At 41.0% G+C, this 21799-nt stretch overlaps 1 protein-coding gene across 1 annotated transcript; it reads right to left on the bottom strand.

The window, feature by feature from the left end:
* Nucleotides 1-10903: 10903 nt before the first annotated feature.
* LOC140016081 (uncharacterized) lies at nucleotides 10904-11434 on the bottom strand. Its single transcript, XM_072069118.1, has one exon. It carries the CDS (start codon nucleotides 11432-11434, stop codon nucleotides 10904-10906), a length of 531 nt encoding a protein of 176 aa, XP_071925219.1.
* Between the last annotated feature and the right edge of the window lie 10365 nt (nucleotides 11435-21799).

Raw genomic sequence — 21799 nt, 5'->3', positions numbered from 1 at the left:
ACAGATGCCCTCATGCAGCTCGCGCAAGACATAATTCCCCTCTTCTGGTGTTACGCACTTTAGCCAAGGCTGCAAGTAGGACTTCCTATATAACACTCCCTCTATGAGCACGTACCTCTGTGACTTGAGAAGGACTTGACAGGCCTCTATTCTGCTTAGGGGAAGCTCGCCATTGGCTAGGTACTGGACAATGGGGTCCATCCAAAAGCTAACTATTCGAATGACTGATGGATCTATTTGCTCATACGCCCGATTTTTAACGACCTCTACCAGTATCTCTCGGTTTAAGGTGCTAAATGAGGTAGAAGACAGCTTGGACAGGGCATCGACTCTCTTATTCTGGTTTCGCGGGATCTGCTCCTGTATGAAGTGCCTGAACCGATCTCTTAGCTCATGTGCCTTGGCGACATATCTCCTTAGTGGCTCTTTTTTGACCTCATAGCTTCCTCACACTTGGTTTACTATTAGTTGCGAATTGCTGTAGACTTTTATTGGCTCGGTTCCCAATCTCCGAGCCATCACCATCCCCGCAATCAGGGCCTCATACTCAGATTCGTTATTAGAAGCTCTGAAATCGAACCTCAAGGCGTAGACCAACTTTTCCCCCGTAGGACTGATTAGGAAGAGCCTGACTCCATATCCTTCTTTGCTTGATGTGCCATCCACGTATAATGTCCAAACCGGACCAGTTCGTCCTGTAGCCTCTATAGCCTTTTTGGCCTGGGCAACCCCTCTGGCCTGTTCGATCTCGACTGCTCCTTCAGCCTGCGCGATCTCGGCAGCCTCTCTGGCCTGTTCGGCCTTAGCTGCTTCTCCGGCAAGCTCGACCTTAGCAGCCTTTCTGGCCCGTTCAGCCTTAGCTGCTTCTCCGGTCTGTCCGACCTCTGCTATCTTATTGACCTGAGTAACCTCGGCAGCATTTTCAGCCTGCAAGGCCTCTACTGCTTCTTAGGTCTCCGTGGCCTTGGTAGTTTCTCCGCGTCGTTGGGTTTCGGCTGCTTCTCTGGTAGGTGCGACGTCGACAGCTTCTCTGGCCCTCCCGGCCTCAACTGCTTCTCTGGCCCTCCCGGCCTCAACTGCTTCTCTGGCCTGGTCGGCTTTGGTCTCGTGTGACCCGAAGAAAACGCCTTCCGCTATGAAGTCTGCCAACGCTTGTGCCTTGATGGCCGTCCTCGCCTGGTACCCCAGATCGTACTCCGACAGCTCTACAGCCCACTTCACCATCCGTCCTGAGACATCGGGTTTAGAGAGAATCTGCTTTAAGGGTTGGTCCGTCACTACTACAATTGGGTGAGTTTGGAAGTACGATCTGAGCTTTCAAACTGCATGAACTAGCGCCAGGACATACCGCTCTACTACAGAATACTTTGCCTCCACCCCTTGCAGGGTACGACTAACATAGTATACAGGTTTCTGGACATTGTCTTCCTCTCGTACCAGCACCGCGCTAACTGTCTCCTCTCCCACAGTTAAGTAGATGAACAGGGTTTCACTTTGTGCGGGAGAAGTTAGGGCCGGCAGCCGAGCAAGATGGACCTTCAGCTCATTAAACGCTTTTTGACACTCCGGATTCCATTCGAATTGTGGACCTCTTCTTAGGGCTTTGAAGAATGGGGAGCCCCGAACTGCCGATTTGGACCATAACCTGTTCAAAGCCTCCATCCTCCCTGCCAAGCGCTGTACCTCCTTAATATTTCGGGAAGGAGCCATGTCCATGATGGCCTTGATTTTGTCCGGGTTAGCTCTTACCCCTTTTTTAGAAATCATGTAACCTAGGAATTTTTCCGACCTGACCCCAAAGGTGCATTTCTTGGGGTTGAGCCGCATTCGTGATCTCCGAAGGACGTCGAAAATCTCCCTAAGGTTAGAGATGAACTGCTCCTGAGTCCGGCTCTTCACCAGCATATCGTCCACATAAACCTCCATATTTCGTCCGATTTGGTCCTCGAACAGCTTATTGACCAGCCTCTAGTAGGTCGCGCCCACATTTTTCAATCCAAACGGTATAGTGACGTAACAATAGGTGGCGTATTCGGTGATAAACGAGGTTTTCTCCTGATCCTTCTCGTCCAGGGCTATTTGATGATACCCTTTGAAGGCATCCAAAAAGTAAAAAATCTCATATCCCGAGGTTGAGTCCACCAGTTGGTCAATCCGCGGAAGGGGGTTGTGAGAACCCGTAATTTGCAGTTTCTAGGTTTCGTATTTTTCATGGCTTGATTTTTGCATTTTCGTGCTTAGGAAAAATTTCTAGATAACTTTAAGAAGCAGATATAAATTTTAGATGATTTTTCTAGTATCGAATAGGTTTTGAGAAATTAAGAGCGTATACCGGACATGGGACCCACAAGTGCGAAAAGTTCGGAAAAATTCAGTCAACTAGGTTAAGTTTTGGATACTGGAATTAATTTACCGGGTGTTAAGAAATAATGAGAGGAGGTTAAGTGGATTGGTATAAAAGAGACAAAAGTTAGGCAAGCAATTAATGCAAGTGACATGTGTCACTTAGAGATTAAATCCTACTTTTGACTTACTATTCATGCTTTTACCATTTTACCAAAATAACTCAAGAATTTGACCCAAAAATCCCCACAAATATCAAGCTCATAGCCGGCCCTCATTAGAGAGAAAAGAAAAGACAAGCTCTCCAAAAATTTGATCCAAACTTGCTCAATCTTCTACTCCTACCGTTTAATTTTGGTTTTGCTCCACAAAACTCCTCCACTTGGAGATTTTGAAGTGATTGGTGAAATTGTTTGAAAAGCTAAGGTGACCAATTGCTCTCTCTCTCTTGTTCCTAAGGTGAGTTGTGAAGAACCACTCTCCTTTCTTAATTGATGCTTAAATCATGATTAGTGGTAGTATGAGATGCAAGTTTATGGATTACTTCTTGATTTGTGATTGAAGTGATGAAGTTTTATAATTTTTGGGGATTTTTCTGTTTTAATATAAGCATGATTGTGTGGCTATCTATGATGATTGAAAATGGTATATAATGATTCTAGAAGGTGGAAAAAGTGATTAATTGCAACCAATTTCTGGTTTGGAAGAAATTTCAGAAAATTAGGGTTCTTGTGGGAGCATTCTGTCCGAATTTTTAGCTCCTATTTAGAGGCCGAATTGGCCTTATATTAAAACATGAAAGTTGTAGGGAATGACATTTTAGAGGGTCCTACAAAATTTCAGATCAATCGGAGTAGTGTGGAATGAGAAAAGTCGAAATTACTATTGCTGTTCTGGTTTTACCCGAATGTAAGAATTGCGCCGGTAATTGGTTGTTGTGGTCAGGATTGCTTCCGAATTGGTTGTTGAGGTCTTCTGATGAAACGTAGCCCTGTTTCTTAGCTTTCATTTGGTTTTGGAATTTCTGGATTTGGACTTGGAGAGCCTCAGTTATGATGTTTCCGCTAGAATGCGTTCTGTGAATCTATTTTTACGGTTTTGATGTAGTATCTTGCATTTTTGACCTGTTTGCACTCAAAACTGAGTTGAGTGACCTTCTGTGATGTTGTAGCACTGTCTTTTAGCTTCGAAATGGTGGGTCTTGCACCCTCATCCGATAATCGTAGTGCATTTGGTGCCATTACCGCAAAGTAAAGTCAAAAACTATTTTTTCAGGGCCAAAGCTAATTGCATGTCCGAATTTTCTGGTTTCCTCTAGTGTTTGTGTATGCTTATGGAACCCTATTGGGGTCATATTTGGCATTGGGTTATGACTCGTTATCGAGTCTCATTGTACTTGCTTGCATGTTTTAGGGCTTGCTTTCATTCCGGTCATTTCCTAACTAAATTTTGTACTTGTATGCCATTAAGCCTAGTGAACGGCTTTTGGGAATGAGATTATTTTTGTACAAGATGTTGGGACTGATTTGAGGAAATAATGAAGCCATGATGGCTGAAAATTAGGTAAACACAAGGGATATGCTGCCGAAATTTTACTTGAAGGCTAGTTGGATTTACTTGTGATTTGAGCGAAGGACTTTTGGGTTGTTTGAGCCTAGGTCTTCATGTTACCTTTTCGTTTTCAAGAAAATCATGTTTTCCACCCTTGCATTAGTATTTATTTGGCAAGGCGTACGACGTGTAGTCGAGCCTCACTTTTGCATTCCGTTTACTCGATTTTGGATATGAAACCTTCAATTGGTTTATTTTGATTATTTTAGGGTTTCTTGGCGATTAAGGCCAATCTGAAGTGAAAACTTTTGAAGTTGAGCCGGTGAGTGTACCACTCCCCTTATTTGTTGAGTAACTTGGGGTCTGTAAATGCAATCTGTAATATGCCCGAATGTACTATCTGTTCATTCTGTTTGAGACGAGTGTGTACTTTATCACACTCGTTCTCTTGTCTGTTTATATGCCAATTTACTATGCAAAATTTGAATCTGTTATTTGTATCTGTTCGGACGTCGTTTGGAGGCTGGTATCCAACGACCTTTCTGTGATCTCTGAGCTCAACCCCTGTGGCTAGTTACTCGAGTCGGGCCGGCAAGGGCCTGGTCGATTAGATAACGAACCACGGTAGTCTGTTTTGGGATCTTTGGGTATTGAGACCCTTGATTCCGGGTATACTCGAGTATTACCATTTCTGCTCTGATTGGATTTCGGGCCCGGTGGGGTATGTGAGGTGGAAGGAGTCGAAAGAAGTGGAGTCTACGGTATTGGTTACTTCTTTAACGTTGACGGTTGTCAACTATTATTTCGATCAAGTTCCGGTGAAGCAAATGGGAATTTGGCTCCTAAGAGCCACCTATATCCTTCTGATTTGAATCATGGGTTCCTTTGCTTTACATCTGGCATGTGTACCTGATTTGCTAAACGTGAAATGCCATGATTTTATTGCTATCTGTTTGGTACCTCATTGAACGCAAACTCACCCCTTTTTGTTCCTTTTTGTTTTCCTTACAGGAAAATAAACACTTTTGGACTGGATTTGATAAATGGTTGCCGAATTGAACTAGTTGGACATGTCTTTTGTATAGCTCATTGATTGAAACCCTAAGTGTACTTTTGGGTCCGTTTCTCTTTTGGATTTGGCAAACCATCCATGTATCCCCTTTTGAATCACTTTGGTATGCCCATTTGGGTTGTATATACTAAATTTTGAAATGTAAATATTTGCTTGACGTTTGTTTGGGTTTTGACGTGTCGGTTACTATTCATGGCCGACTCCGACTTCGTTTTTTTTATTTTGTGATTTTGATTTGTTTACGCGCGTTTGTATGATCCGAAACGTATTAGATCGCTCTAAATTGACCCGTTAGTCCTGGCGAGAGCTGGGCAGGCGGTCCGCCGAACCCTTTGGTTCGCCTTAGGGTGAGGTGGGGCTGTCACAGGGGGTATCGGAGCCACTTCGCGTGGTCTCTGCGCGGAGTGAGCTTGGGGTCAAGTGGTGTTATGGTCCTGCTTTCGTGAATGCGTCGAAAGGTATAAGTGCTCTTTTGAGCGTAAGCTATAAACTGTGCATGTTATAAGAGTAAGGATCATTATATTGGGACTTGAGAAAGTTAGGTATGTATGTCGGGTAGGAATCTTTAATATGGATGATTTACTCTTGGGACCGGCTGGCTCGAGTTGTGAATTATCTTATTTGGGATTCTCGTGCCCGGCTACTAACTCAATGAGAGCCTAGGTTAGAAAGGACTTAGGCGAACTAGAAAGGCGATTCTATGGAACTTCATATGGTCTGTTCGGGTGTGGTTAAGCGTGATCAACCTTGATTAAGATATAGATGGTGTTGTTGTCGTAGATTCTGGATGGAGCCCTAGAGGGGGAAAAGCTCTTCGTTAGTTATTCTTGTACTTGTGACCTAGTTTGTCTATAGTACTTTTGGATGACCCCGCTACTTTCATGGATTTGTATCTAATTGAATGCTACTGTGTGACTTGTTTGATACAGTTATGTTATATATGTATACTTTTGTTCTATGCGTACCTTTTGCTACTTGCTTTTGCCTACCTATGTTTAATATTATATTCCCGCTTCGACCCAAGATTTATTAGACCAATGGAAGGCACTCGTAGTGGACGGGGCCGTGGGCGTGGAAATAGGCAACCTACGCCTGAAAGGGGTACTGGAGGAATCTCCTCTGGACCTAACCCTGAACCGAGAGTTGACCCCAATGTGCAAATAGCTGCCGCTATGCAGCAAATGACCAACTTGCTGGCACAAGTAGTGCAGCAACAGGGCCAAAACCCAAACCCTAATCCTGGAAACCCGGGCAATCATGTCGAAAACGACGACAGGGCACTTGAGAGGTTCCAGAAGTTCGTACCACCGAAATTTATCAGGGAACCCGACCCGGATGTCGCCGAAAGGTGGCTCGAGAAGATAGTGGATATTTTTGCGGCCCTGCATTACACCGAAAAAAGGCAGGTGACTTTTGCCGTCTTTCAACTAGAAGGGGTGGCTCGTTCCTGGTGGAACGTGATTCGGCAAAAATGGGAAAGAGAACAAACCCCGAGGACGTGGGCGAACTTTATGAGAGAATTTAACGCCAAGTTTTTCCCTCCTCTAATCCAAGAAAAGAAGGAAGATGAATTCATTCGGCTTCGCCAGGGAACTAAGACCGTAGCCGAATATGAGAGTTAATTCACTCGGTTGTCTAAGTTTGCACCCGAACTGATCGTAACCGAACAAAGACGGATAAGGCGTTTTATACAGGACTAAATGTTGAGATTCAAAAGGATTTGGCGGTAGCTCAACTTAATATCTTTAGTGATGCTGTGGAGAAAGCCCAGTGGGTTGAAAGTGCGAGGCTACAAGTTAGAAATTTCCAAACCAAGAAAAGGGGCTTTTCTGGGAGCAGCTCAGAACAAGCGGATAATAGTACAACCCCTAAAGTTCGAAAGGGAAACGGGAAAGTACGGCTACCGGGGGTGACAGGTGGTGTTCCACAGGGGGAATCAGTCTCTGCTACTCGTGGCCCCTGTGAATATTGCGGAGGGCCAAATCATACGGAAGCAAAGTGCTGGAAGAAAGAAGGGAAATGCTTGCGCTGTGGAAGCGCCGAACATCGGATTGCTAACTGTCCAACTCGCCTGCGCGAGCGGAGAGGGACTCTGCCACCAATCAAGATCAATTCTCAGCAACCAGCCAAGATCAACCCTGGACAAATGAAAGGAGAAGGGACTGGGTCGAAGGCACCAGCTCGGGTATATTCTCTGGAGCCGCATCAGGTCCCTGACTCGTCTGAGGACGTAGAAGGTACAATCCATTAGGTACCCTGGTTTAAAAAAAAAAAATTTTCGTTGATAAGAAATTTCGAGGGCGAAATTCTTTTAAGGGGGAGAGAGTATGAGAACCCGTAATTTGCAGTTTCTAGGTTTCGTATTTTTCATGGCTTGTTTTTTGCATTTTCGTGCTTAGGAAAAATTTCTAGATAACTTTAAGAAGCAGATATAAATTTTAGATGATTTTTCTAGTATCGAATAGGTTTTGAGAAATTAAGAGCGTATACCGGACGTGGGACCCACAAGTGCGAAAAGTTCGAAAAAATTTGGTCAACTAGGTTAAGTTTTGGATACTGGAATTAATTTACCGGGTGTTAAGAAATAATGAGAGGAGGTTAAGTGGATTGGTATAAGAGAGACAAAAGTTAGGCAAGCAATTAATGCAAGTGACATGTGTCACTTAGAGATTAAATCCTACTTTTGACTTACTATTCATGCTTTTACCATTTTACCAAAATAACTCAAAAATTTGACCCAAAATTCCCCACAAATATCAAGCTCATAGCCGGCCCTCATTAGAGAGAAAAGAAAAGAAAAGCTCTCCAAAAATTTGATCCAAACTTGCTCAATCTTCCACTCCTACCGTTTAATTTTGGTTTTGCTCCACAAAACTCCTCCACTTGGAGATTTTGAAGTGATTGGTGAAGTTGTTTGGAAAGCTAAGGTGACCAATTGCTCTCTCTCTCTTGTTCCTAAGGTGAGTTGTGAAGAACCACTCTCCTTCCTTAATTGATGCTTAAATCATGATTAGTGGTAGTATGAGATGCAAGTTTATGGATTACTTCTTGATTTGTGGTTGAAGTGATGAAATTTTATAATTTTTGGGGATTTTTCTGTTTTAATATAAGCATGATTGTGTGGCTATCTATGATGATTGAAAATGGTATATAATGATTCTAGAAGGTGGAAAAAGTGATTAATTGCAACCAATTTCTGGTTTGGAAGAAATTTCAGAAAATTAGGGTTCTTGTGGGAGCATTCTGTCCGAATTTTTAGCTCCTATTTAGAGGCCGAATTGGCCTTATATTAAAACATGAAAGTTGTAGGGAATGACATTTTAGAGGTTCCTACAAAATTTCAGATCAATCGGAGTAGTGTGGAATGAGAAAAGTCGAAATTACTATTGCTGTTCTGGTTTTACCCGAATGTAAGAATTGCGCCTGTAATTGGTTGTTGTGGTCAGGATTGCTTCCGAATTGGTTGTTGAGGTCTTCTGATGAAACGTAGCCCTGTTTCTTATCTTTCATTTGGTTTTGGAATTTCTGGATTTGGACTTGGAGAGCCTCAGTTATGATGTTTCCGCTAGAATGCGTTCTGTGAATCTATTTTTACGGTTTTGATGTAGTATCTTGCATTTTTGACCTGTTTGCACTCAAAACTGGGTTGAGTGACCTTCTGTGATGTTGTAGGACTGTCTTTTAGCTTCGAAATGGTGGGTCTTGCACCCTCATCCGATAATCGTAGTGCATTTGGTGCCATTACCGCAAAGTAAAGTCAAAAACTATTTTTTCAGGGCCAAAGCTAATTGCATGTCCGAATTTTCTGGTTTCCTCTAGTGTTTGTGTATGCTTATGGAACCCTATTGGGGTCATATTTGGCATTGGGTTATGACTCGTTATCGAGTCTCATTGTACTTGCTTGCATGTTTTAGGGCTTGCTTTCATTCCGGTCATTTCCTAACTAAATTTTGTACTTGTATGCCATTAAGCCTAGTGAACGGCTTTTGGGAATGAGATTATTTTTGTACAAGATGTTGGGACTGATTTTAGGAAATAATGAAGCCATGATGGCTGGAAATTAGGTAAACACAAGGGATATGCTGCCGAAATTTTACTTGAAGGCTAGTTGGATTTACTTGTGATTTGAGCGAAGGACTTTTGGGTTGTTTGAGGCTAGGTCTTCATGTTACCTTTTCGTTTCCAAGAAAATCATGTTTTCCACCCTTGCATTAGTATTTATTTGGCAAGGCGTACGACGTGTAGTCGAGCCTCACTTGTGCATTCCGTTTACTCGATTTTGGATATGAAACCTTCAATTGGTTTATTTTGATTATTTTAGGGTTTCTTGGCGATTAAGGCCAATCTGAAGTGAAAACTTTTGAAGTTGAGCCGGTGAGTGTACCACTCCCCTTATTTGTTGAGTAACTTGGGGTCTGTAAATGCAATCTGTAATATGCCCGAATGTACTATCTGTTCATTCTGTTTGAGACGAGGGTGTACTTTATCACACTCGTTCTCTTGTCTGTTTATATGCCAATTTACTATGCAAAATTTGAATCTGTTATTTGTATCTGTTCGGACGTCGTTTGGAGGCTGGTATCCAACGACCTTTCTGTGATCTCTGAGCTCAACCCCTGTGGCTAGTTACTCGAGTCAGGCCGGCAAGGGCCTGGTCGATTAGATAACGAACCACGGTAGTCTGTTTTGGGATCTTTGGGTATTGAGACCCTTGATTCCGGGTATACTCGAGTATTACCATTTCTGCTCTGATTGGATTTCGGGCCCGGTGGGGTATGTGAGGTGGAAGGAGTCGAAGGAAGTGGAGTCTACGGTATTGGTTACTTCTTTAACGTTGACGGAGTGTCAACTATTATTTCGATCAAGTTCCGGTGAAGTAAATGGGAATTTGGCTCCTGAGAGCCACCTATATCCTTCTGATTTGAATCATGGGTTCCTTTGCTTTACATCTGGCATGTGTACCTGATTTGCTAAACGTGAAATGCCATGATTTTATTGCTATCTGTTTGGTACCTCATTGAGCGCAAACTCACCCCTTTCTGTTCCTTTTTGTTTTCCTTACAGGAAAATAAACACTTTTGGACTGGATTTGATAAATGCTTGCCGAATTGAACTAGTTGGACATGTCTTTTGTGTAGCTCATTGATTGAAACCCTAAGTGTACTTTTGGGTCCGTTTCTCTTTTGGATTTGGCAAACCGTCCATGTATCCCCTTTTGAATCACTTTGGTATGCCCATTTGGGTTGTATATACTAAATTTTGAAATGCAAATATTTGCTTGACGTTTGTTTGGATTTTGACGTGTCTGTTACTATTCATGGCCGACTCCGACTTCATTTTTTTTATTTTGTGATTTTGACTTGTTTACACGCGTTTGTATGATCCGAAACGTATTAGATCGCTCTAAATTGACCCGTTAGGCCTGGCGAGAGCTGGGCAGGCGGTCCGCCGAACCCTTTGGTTCGCCTTAAGGTGAGGTGGGGCTGTCACAGGGGTAGCAGTCTTTAGGACAAGTTTTATTTAAGTCAGTGAAATCCACGCACATCCTTCAAACTCTTTCTTCCTTCTTGACTAGCACTGGGTTGGCCAGCCAGGTCGGGTAGTAGATCTCTTTCACGATTTTGGCTTCTAACAGCTTGTCTACCTCGCTCTTGACAACCTCATTTCGCTCTGGTGCGAAGTTCCTCTTTTTCTGCTTCACAGGTCGGACATTGGGATCCACGTGTAGCTTGTGAACTGCCAGCTCAGAGGGGATCCCTGGCATGTCATCCGCACTCCAGGTGAAAATCTCCGCGTATTCTTCTAAGAGAGATTCTAGCGAGTTTCGAGTCAGCTCGCTTAAGCAACCCGGACTGTGCGCTTCGGTCGTTCTAGGTGGACCGGCAGCTCGATCAATCCCTCATCCGTCTCCAATCTCTTCCTTTTCTCCTCGGGCTCCTAGCGCTCCAAACAAGTTGTTTGAGCAATCAACTTCTCTTTGCCCTTGAGAGTTGCGATATAGCATACCCTAACTACCTCCGGATCTCTGAGCACTTTTGCCACCCCCACGGGCGTGGGGAGCTTCATGCTGAGGTGCAAAGTCGAGCAGACAGCCCGGAGGGCGTTCAGGGTGGGCCGTCCCAAAATCATGTTGTACGATGAAGGTTCTTTTACCACCGCGAAATTCACGGGAACAGTTCGGCACTTTGGTGACGCCCCTACTATGATCATGAGGGTTATCATTCCCTCTGGCCTTACCGGGGGACCTACGAAGCCGATCAATGGAGTTCGGATAGGGACGAGCTGTTTGTCCTCCAGCTGCAGCTCTTTGAAGGTTTTGTAGTACAGCACGTCTATGGTACTTCCATTGTCGATGTACACATTTTTCTCCTTGTAGTTGCATGTGATGACCTCTATCACGATGGCCTCGTAGTTATTAGAGGCCAGGGGTACGGTATCTTCGGGTCCATAGATGATTTCCTCGTACATTTTCAGTCGTTTACTCGAGCTCTCTCCGCTGGGTGGAGGTTGGTTGTGCCGCCGAGCTGTGTGACTATCTCCTCCAACTGGTCCTCCTGCATTGGTATTGATCGCCCCAACTAGGTTCTGAATTTCCTGCTCGGGAGTTCGGCCACGGGGCCTCTGAGGTCAGTCCCGGGAGTAGCCCAGGCTCTCCTGCTTGTGCATCCCCTGCCTCTGGTCAGCTCGTTCATCACGTATGAACTGTTCGAGATGGCCACGTCTGATTAACTTTTCAATGTCTTTCTTGAGGTGGCAGCAATCCTCTGTATCATGTCCCACATCGCGATGATATGCACAGTACAAGCCCTGATCCCGTTTGCTTTTGTCCCCGGCCGCCGAGAGAGCCCTTCTTGTTCCATCACCGTGAGGACTTGAGCTCGGGGTGTTGTGAGGGGAGTCCAGGGCTTATCTCCTCCCAGAGGCCGACTCCAAGGCTGGCGGTCATAGGTATTCTTTCGCCCCTGATTGCGCTGCCCGTCTCCCTGATCGGCACCCATTCTGCGTTTGTCGTCCCTCTGCCTTTCCTGCGCGCTTTTCAGGCGATTGACCTCCTCAGTGTTGGCCTTCTCATGAGCTCGGTCCAACATCTCCCCCACCGACTTGGGGGGTCTTTCCACGAGTTCGGTGTATAACTTCTGCTTACGCATGCCGTTAATGAAAGCGGCCATGACCACCTTGTCGTCCCGGTCAAGGACCTGGAGGGATTCGTTGTTGAAACGTACCATGTACTCGCGTAGTGACTCCTCGGGCCTTTGCTGGATAGTCATCAGATGAGCAGTGCTTCTGGAGAAGATTCGCGACGAAACGAACTGTGCTGAGAACAGTCGCGCGAGTTGGGTGAAAGACCGAATCGACCTGGGGGAAAGTCCTTGGAACCACTGACGTGCCTTTCCCTCCAAGAACATTGGAAAGGTCTTGCATCTGACCGCATCTGCGGCTGTTTGAAGGTGCATTTGCGTCAGGAATGCGAACAGGTGGTCCTCCGGATCCGTGGTTGCATCGTAGGATTTCATGCTTAGTATTTTAAACTTCGCGGGCAGCGGGTAGTCCTCAATATCGGGCACAAAGGGGGAAGCAATGTACCTGTCCTCCTCGGGGTCCAATAGTAGGTCCAACTCGTCCTGTACCTGGTGTTGCTCCTTCCGAGGGGAGAGATCTCCCCTTGAGAACCTTCGGAAAGGCTCTGGGTGCTCAGTCCGGGAGTTCTTGAGGGAGGGCTCCACGACCTCGATCTGTTCACGTGTGAGCTCCCTGCGAGCCAGCTTCGGCCGGGGCTTAGGGCTCCCTGTTCGAGATTCTGACAGCCCAAGTCCTTCCACTCCTTGGACCTTAGGCTCCTGGTCATGATGACCTCCCGTCTGCCCCTTGAGGTAGTTCATGATTGCCTCGAAGGTGGGTAGATTTTCTGCCACCGTTTGAACCAGCTGTTCAGGCGGGATTCGTGAGAGCCCCGTCCCCTCGTCCCCCGGAGTCGGACCCCGATGAGGGTTTTGGGGGCCACTTCGTTCGGTCCTCTTGGATCCGTCAGCGTTCCTCTAAGACCTAGTCCTTGGCATGATTCACAAGAGAAGAATTATATGTTTTCCCACAGACGGCGCCAATTGATGTGACAGCCAAAAACACTGTCCGAACTGAGCTGCCACGAGCCGGGCTGACTGGGTGCAGCTGAGCTGAGAGGAGGAACCGAGGAGGCAGTCCTACAAAGAAAGAACAACGGCGGGACTGAAGTCTCCGGAATAGCTCCGGCGGTCAAGTCAGCAGAGCTTAGGAGTAAAGTAACAGTATAGAACACTGTAGATAGCGTACCTTGTGTTGTCGCGTGGTATCATATTTATAGGCTTGCGGATAGTAGTAGTTTCCATATAGAAGTCAGAGTCCCCTTAAGGTTCGGAGTTGTTCTAGGGTTTCATATGATTGTCCCTAAGAGTTCGGAGGCGGCGGCCCACGAGGCCCGCTTCATGGAGAGGCGGCGGCCACAGCCGAGTTGGCCCTCTCCATTTCCCGAGCTGATGTATCCGAGCTGTCGAATATCTATTGCCGAGCTTGGGCACCCAGCTGACACGCTTCACGCGCGGATTAGCCCCACTACACACAACAACCCTTTTGAACCATGCAATCAGTATAACATATGCAAACGCTCGAAACAAGTGATGAATACTGAACAAATCAGTGCAAAGTTGTAGCAATAGCAATTAAATCAAAGAACTCACCCAGAATCTATAAAGGAAGTCACTATAGAAAACAGTATTAAAGCCCAAAAAAAAAGAAAAGAAGAAAAAAAAAACAACGTACTTACTAGCCTCTTCACGAGTCTCTTCTCCTCTCCCATTTTTGACCACCCCTTAGTAGCTTTGACTCTGTACAAGAATAATAGAGGGAGAGAAGAGAATAAGAGCAGAGGAGAGAGGCGAAACATGTGTGATTTTGTATTCTAGTGTGGGCTTTGTATTGTGTTGTTTGGGGGAATAATAGTAAGAGTGGCAATTAAGAAGAACGAATTATTATGCTAGTAACCCCAAAAAAATAAAATTCATGGTAAGAGAAAGCGACAGGACGGATTAGGAAAATGACAGATCGTGATCTTAATATATTTTGCATTACTATGTTGTTGCCTTTATAGGATGCTAAGTGCAGCGTTATGGCAATTTTGGTACTAGTATCACATTTGTGGTCAATAGTAAGGTGATTTGCCACTTTTACCCTTTAAAAATTGGACATTGCATGTGGATTCAGTAAGTTCCGACTAAAATTTGTTTGGAAAAGTGAAAAGGCACTAAAGGTGATTATTTTTTGTTTGTTAGGGATTAAAACTGATCATCTTTGTTCTGATGGACTAAATTTTCATATCTACGATATGTGAAGAACGATTGGTACAGTTCTCCCTAAAATATTTTTATTAATATGCTCAATAATTTTCGTATTCACATAAAATGTAAGTTAATTACCCTAATTTGATTGAAATCAAATTTTCATTAAAGCAGTTGTGGAATCATAGTAAATTTTGACTAAATTACCCTTAATCATTTTTGTTGACACTTATAGATTATTTTTTTTTGAAGGACTTATAGATTATGTTTGACTACACTCTTTAAATAATTATTATTTTTCTATGTAACAAATATCACATATTGAAATTTTTTAATAAATTTTTTAGCATTTTATTTTTAATCATCTCTTGAGGTTTTGAACTACTAAAAAATTTTCATAATGCACATTAAAGAATATGGCTATTATTGACAATTAACCAACTGTTTGTGAAAGAATAAGAGTGGTTTAAATTTGAAAGTTGAGATATTTAAAGTTAACATTGTCTCTCATTAATATGGAAACGCAAATAGAGGTAGTAATGATTTCATAAGAGGATGAGAAAAATTATCATTATCCTTTTGGAAAACATTGAAAGATTTGCAATGTTAACGAGAAATAATTCAAGAATTTATTGAAAGTCTTATTTTGTACTTTATGATTATGAACAACACTAGGTGAATTATTTTACATTAAACGACTTATGTCAAGGTATCTATTATAGAAAATGAAGCCTTTACAAATACACCGTGGAGTGTTTTACTCATAGAAGATAATTCATTTTCCAAAACATATTTTGTCACAATTTAGAAATCACTTATTTTAAATTAATAACTATTGAATATAATTTTTATGCTGATTATTCAATAGTCCTTTTAAAATAACAAATTTATGTTTCTAGATTTTCAAATCACATTTGAAATTGAACAAAACTCCACTTGCCTTGTATAATAACATTGACATCAAGTGTGCTATTCGAAAAAACTTATTAAATATTGCTAAAATAAAGGCCCAATGGCTTTGGATTTTACTAGCTACACTGCATGTCTAAATTACATTACCGAAAGTAGACTGGTCAAGACCATTATGGATGGCAATAAGATTTTTTTTTCTCTACTAGCGATTATAATATCAGATATTGTGAATTTTCTTTTGACATTCTATTACACATTAGCTTGAGTAATAATTCACTATTTTTTGGCAATTAGTTTATAACGAGTTATTCGTTATCCTGAAAAATTATTTCTTTCCTCCAAAGCAAGCCATTGCCTTGCACAAAATCTTGGACTTTCTGAAGAAACAAGAGATGCTGTTTCAGAGGCCTGTGTTGCTATTCCACAGTTAGAGCGTGAACTTGCGGTAGCTAAAGCTACAGGTATTTGCTAGCCATTCCATTACATAGTATGTTTAACAGCAACATTCTATTTTCTGCCAATAAATTAGTGAGGAGATACTGCCGATGCAGAAAAAACATGTTCTTCCTCCAAAAAACACTCTTGTCCTTCCAAAGTGTTTGAACTTTCTGAGGAAACAAGTGATGCTGTTCCAGAGACTTGTGCTTCCATAAGCAACAAGAAGGCAAGAAAATAGAAATGCTTGATTCCTGGTCTTCGACCACCGCAGAAGCATTTCGTTCTTATTTTGGGAATCTCTTTTGGCACTCTATTTGATAATGTGTAACCTTGTTTAACTCTGTACTGCTACAAAGAACTCTGTTCCACGTTATTTCCCAGACTTATTATTGTTGCAAGGAACTCTGTTTAATGGTCTATAGTTGATCTTTTTGCGCTTGTAGGAATTTGCCTAATTTTGGAAGCTCATTTATGGTATCACAATGCAACGCTTTGCAACAAAAAATGACCATTACGCTGCTGCTAGATTTAATGTTATCCAGCACTTTAGAGTATCAGAGTTAATGTTTTTGATACTGCAGCTGAATAATAGTGACGCTTTAAAACAAGGTACAGCCACCATTAGCTAGCCAATGAAGCTATTCATATTCAGCAACATTATTTGTCTCTGTCTATGGCTACTTGCAATCAAATGCAGCCAAATTGATGAGTTTGTACATCTATGCAGGATCTGTATCCACCTGTATACCATTTTGTCCATGATAAATATTCTGCTTGTTTTCACCCCTTCAGTCCAATAACTATTCAGCTTCTTAAATGAGGACCGCAAATATTTAGAAATGTCCTTGGTTTATTGCACAGCAGAGCCCCTTCAGTCCAATAACTATTCAACTTCTTAAAACGAGGCCTACAAATATTCAGTCCAATAACTATTCAGCTGACCATTAAATTCATCCGAAGCATCCTTGTTTCTTTCCTTCAAAGTAAGAATACCTTGATAGATAAAGCGATTTACATAATTAATGATGCTCTACTCTTGGAATTTCCAGCTGTGTACTGTATAGTTCTGGCAATTTGTTCTTGCAGTAACTATGCCTGAGATATCCCCAGTAGAGTTACAGGTCTAGCACCATAAAGCTGGACACATCCACTGCTGTTTTAGCAATAGCTCTGTACTACACCTCTGAAACTTTACTCCTTAGTACTTTCATGCAGCTACCACATTTACTCCCATCTTGCTATGCTACGATTACGGCCAGAAAACTTCTCCAACATATAAGGGCTTATAAACATGTCAACAACTGCTCTTTCCATAGCTCTTATTGTTGATCACCTCTTAGCATTTTGTTTTACTGTTTCTTCCTCTTCTGCTTTCTGACTTACCAATGGCCAGACCAAAAAATCCCGTCAAGAAATGGCTAGCCATTCCGCAAGGCAGCAAGAATAGGTTCTTTCTATGTACTTGCAGTAAAACATGTCAACAACGGCTCTTTCCATAGCTCTTACTGTTGAGCACCTCTTAGCATTTTGTTTTACTGTTTCTTCCTCTTCTGCTTTCCGACTTACCAATGACCAGACCAAAAAATCCCGTCAAGAAATGGCTAGCCATTCCTCAAGGCAGCAAGAATAGGTTCTTTCTATGTACTTGCAGTAAAACAAAGATCCATGCGGCTTATCCACAAATACTAAAACCCAAAGGAGAACCATCTTTATATTCTTTTCACTCCATTACCCAATGGCTACAGAACGTAATCAGCCTTTCTCCTGAAACTTTTATAGACACAGGTATACTTATATCTTGCCTTTTCTATGTGTATTGCTACTAAGTATCTTTTGTATCTCACACTATAGCCTTGTCCATAGATACACCCATCACTCGTTTTGAAAGCATACCAGTAGTGCAACCGTGGTGTTTTGTTCTTTTCTGTTCAAATAGAACCAAACAAGTTAGTAAATCAAAAATATTTTTTCGATTGCTTGTTCCTCGCATAATAAAATTTTCTCTGTGGGGCTTTTCCTCTATAGGAAATCTCAGCTACTCTATTTGATTCAATTGGATTCCAAGATGACATAACAATTAAATTATATAATGGCATTCACTCCTGGAACATAAGAATCAAGGATAGATGTTTTGAGGAATGTTGGGAATTGTACTGTAACGGTAATTTGATTCGTGAGAATGACATGGTCTTCTTGAGAATCAAGGGTAATTTATCCTATGATTCCATGGCTTTCTGTACTTCAGAGTCCTGTGATGGACGCTTCTTTTGCCTATGTTCCCAAGCATTACACCCAATGTTGAAGGTTGTGATTTCTTGTTCAGACAGTAGCCTAACTTATGTACTATCACCTCCTTCATAAATCAATTCCTAAAGCACGATTGCGCATCCTTTGTTTCTTTCTATCAGTTTTATACACATTGTTCTAAGTACAGCTTGGTAAGTACTTTCCTCTATACAATTTGTTATGGGCTTCATTCTTTCGTGACCTAACTAACAATGGATGCTCTTTGGTGAATAGGTCCTTCCGCAATATGCTAACCATCGACTACATGAAGACACGACACCAACAGTAATTCTTACATGCGGCTATAAAACCTATTACATTGGTATGAAACTTTCGACAAGATTTGGGCCATTATCTCCGTCGAACATGCTCTTCACCCTGGCGACATATTGCTTTTTATTTCACAATCACCCGTCTCTTTTGCTGTTATCGTATTCAAGAGAAAAGGCACTAAAAAACTGTATCCATGGCATTTTAATTTCACTATTCATCTAAATTAGTCATACTAACATATTAAGAACTGAGATAATCTCTAACAAGAAGTTGTAGTGGATAAGTACTAGAACTAGGCTCTATATCACTTTCGATTATGTATCTTGTTGCTCTGTTCAGTTCAGTGCTTTCCTTATATGAAACTTTTTCGACTATGTATCTTGCTCTGTTCGGCGCCGAAATACATAAATGTCCTCAGTTATATCCTCCCCCCAGTATTTTCCCTTGGCATCATATGCTTGTCTGGGTATTTTCTGTTTCCATGCTACTGCGCACCGTGTGGTTTAGTATAACAAGGCCTAGAAATTTTGTTGAGGGGGATAAATTGATACACCATAATGCACTTGAGTTGTTGCTAAAATGCATGTGGTCGGAATTATTGGGCAAATCATCAAAATATAAGTGTTCGAAGGTGGTTTACCACGGATGTAAATAGAATGTTGATACGTTATTTTATCGTAGAGCTTTTTTTTTTCCCTTTACCCCCTTTCTTTGCGGTTGTTGTTGACAATGAAAGGCACCAATAGAAAGGTATTTCAATTTATAAACTTATATTAGCAGGTTAATTTTGAGCTCATGGGCAAAAAGAAGGGAAAATTGAGGAAGAAATGGTTGACTATAACAAGTCAATAATATTCATATAGTTCAGTCTACATTAATTCCAAGATGTCATCATTTTCTTTAATCTTCTTCTCTCTTCTTTTCAACTTTTGGTTTTTCCATCTATTGGCTTTTTGCTTCGGCGATGGGCATGGTAAATAAGACCAGGCTTTTGATTAAATATCTCTACAAAAAGTCTCACCAAATGCAATCTAAATGGGTCTTATATGGGGCTGAAATCAGAATACTAATACCACATCTAGATTCTATTAGTTTCATGGCCCCTCCATCTCCAATTGGAGAAGTAAAAGTAATTTTTTTGGTTGGGTCTCGCTTAGCCCAAAATGCATATTCTTTAACGTGTTTGGATACAGTTAAACATCTTGTTTTAAATGTGTATAAACCTATATTAAAGAGAGTTAAATTCCACTTACCTCATATAAGATTCAATATAATTATTAAAATCTCTTATCCAATTTCTATAATTCCCTCTCCCCCCTCTCCACAACTAGGATAGCCACAATTCAGATTAAATTGAGAGTGGACCAGCGATTTATTCAATCGGAATCAGAACCACAACCATGACTAAAAATTCAAAGTCCAGGTTCATTAAAAATATGAATCAGAATCGGAAATGGTAGTATGTAACCAATTCAAACCCTCAAAAAAAAAAATATTTGCTATTTAAATTTATTTGGCTAGTTTAGAGTTCAATATCAATAGTCAGCGCCTGATACTAACAGACTCAATCCTATCCGAGCAAGCCATTGTTCCATTTCATTAGTAAGTCTAGATCCCTTAGCTAACCCAAATCAGAGATCATTACAATCTAATCAATAATGAGGTATTCTTTATAAAATTTGCATTATTTTTCTTTTTTCTTACACTTGATAATGCAATAAAGTTCTCAATTTTTGCTACATTCATTGTCATATTTTTTAAAATCTATTTTATAATAATAAGTGTTTAAGTATAACTAAAAAAATCAAAATTGTAACCCAAAAGAATTGGAACTGCAACTGGAGTAAAATTAGAACCGAAACCGAAGGTTCATGAATCATGATCACAACTGTAACGGTTTCTAGAAGGGCAGGTTCTGGTTCCACTTTTCGAAAGAATTGGAACCATCAATCTTTAAATCGGAACTGGCAGTTTTGGAATCGTGGGGGTGGCAATGGGGCAGGGGTGGGGCGGGGGACATCTCCCCCAACCCCTGCCCCGTTGCATTTTAATTCCTCCCGCGCCCGCCCCGTCCCCCACCCCCGGCTTCCCCTTCCCAGCCCCGCTTCCCCCTACGGGTGCCCCCATAGGGTTAAAAAAATTTTATTATATAATTTCATGATAATGAAATTTGAGCAAATAATCAAGTGCTAAAATATCAACACATCTCCAAATTATTATTTATTGTAACTTCACAATTGAAACTCATAAAAATAATTAAACAAAGGCTATTTGAATACAATCTAATATGATTAAACAAATATAACTAAAATAATCAAGTTTTCACTTTTAATATAAAATACAATCACTAAATTATTATTGTGTTTTTTTTAGAAAAAAGTGTTATTAACATATATAGTAAATGTGTGAATGCAATTGCCCCAATTGAACCCAATTGCTGATGTGGCGCTCTCCCATTGGTTGATTGGTGGTAGTCCTCCAATTGATTCCAATTTGATGAGTTGTCGTCCTCTGATTCGTTGATTGGTGGTAGTCCTCCCAATTGCACATGAAAATGGTGATGTGGCGAGTTTTGATTGGATGGGAGGTGGTAGTTTTCTAATTGCATGCAGGATTGTGCTAAAATTTAGCCTTTTCTTCCCTTTCCCAACAATAAATTGTGTTAACAAAAAATTGGTATCCCAATTATTCACAATTATCAATGTTTTTTTTGGTTGCCAAATAAATCATAATTATTAATTATTATTTTTTATTTATTGTAATAATTGCTTATGTTATGCTCTAATTGTATTAATTATTATTATGTTATCTTTTTTGTAATTGCTTTTGTTATGCTCCAATTGTGAAAAATTTACTCTTTATTTGATTTTTTTCCAACGACAACCTAGCTAATCTCATTGAAAAAAATTGGTGCTCTTTATTTTTGTTTTTTTGGAATGAGAGGGGAAGACATTCAACTATTATTATCAAATTTCCACGATAATCTTTATTTAGTATTAATTCTATGTAAACAATCAACAATGTGGTGCCCTTCCATTAGTGTCATTTATTATTTGGTCACGCCACACACCATGTTTAATTATAGATTCCCCACTATTATTTGTTATAATTATTTATATATTTACTTTTTATTTGGGTTCCATTTTTCGGTTACCCAATAAATCACATTTAATTACCAAAATTTTACAATTCATTGTTAATAACTAATTAATAGTGTTATTTTTTTACCTAACAAATCACATTTAATTAATAACTTTTTTGCAATTATTAACAAAAATTTTGGCTTCTTTTTTGTGTTTGCCCCAAAAAACACATTTAATTACAATTTTTTTTTCAAATTTTATAAAAAATGTTCTCTTTTATTTTGGGTTGCCCAACAAATCAAGTTTAATTATCAATTTTTTGAAATTAATTTTTAATTAATTAAGTAATAATTTCGCAATTTTATTGCCTGACAAATCACATTTAATTATCAGCCTTTTATAATTATTAATATTGTTTTGGTTACCCAACAAATCGCATTTAATTATCAATTATGTGTAGTTATTAGCCAAAATTTAGCCTCTTTTTTTTGGTTGCCAATCAAATCACATTTGGTTGTCCTTTTTAACAATTA

This window comes from Coffea arabica, chromosome 1e, assembly GCF_036785885.1.
Source record: "Coffea arabica cultivar ET-39 chromosome 1e, Coffea Arabica ET-39 HiFi, whole genome shotgun sequence".
Taxonomy (NCBI): domain Eukaryota; kingdom Viridiplantae; phylum Streptophyta; class Magnoliopsida; order Gentianales; family Rubiaceae; genus Coffea; species Coffea arabica.
Note: the sequence above shows the minus strand (reverse complement) of the source record. Positions and strands in the feature narration are given on the sequence as shown.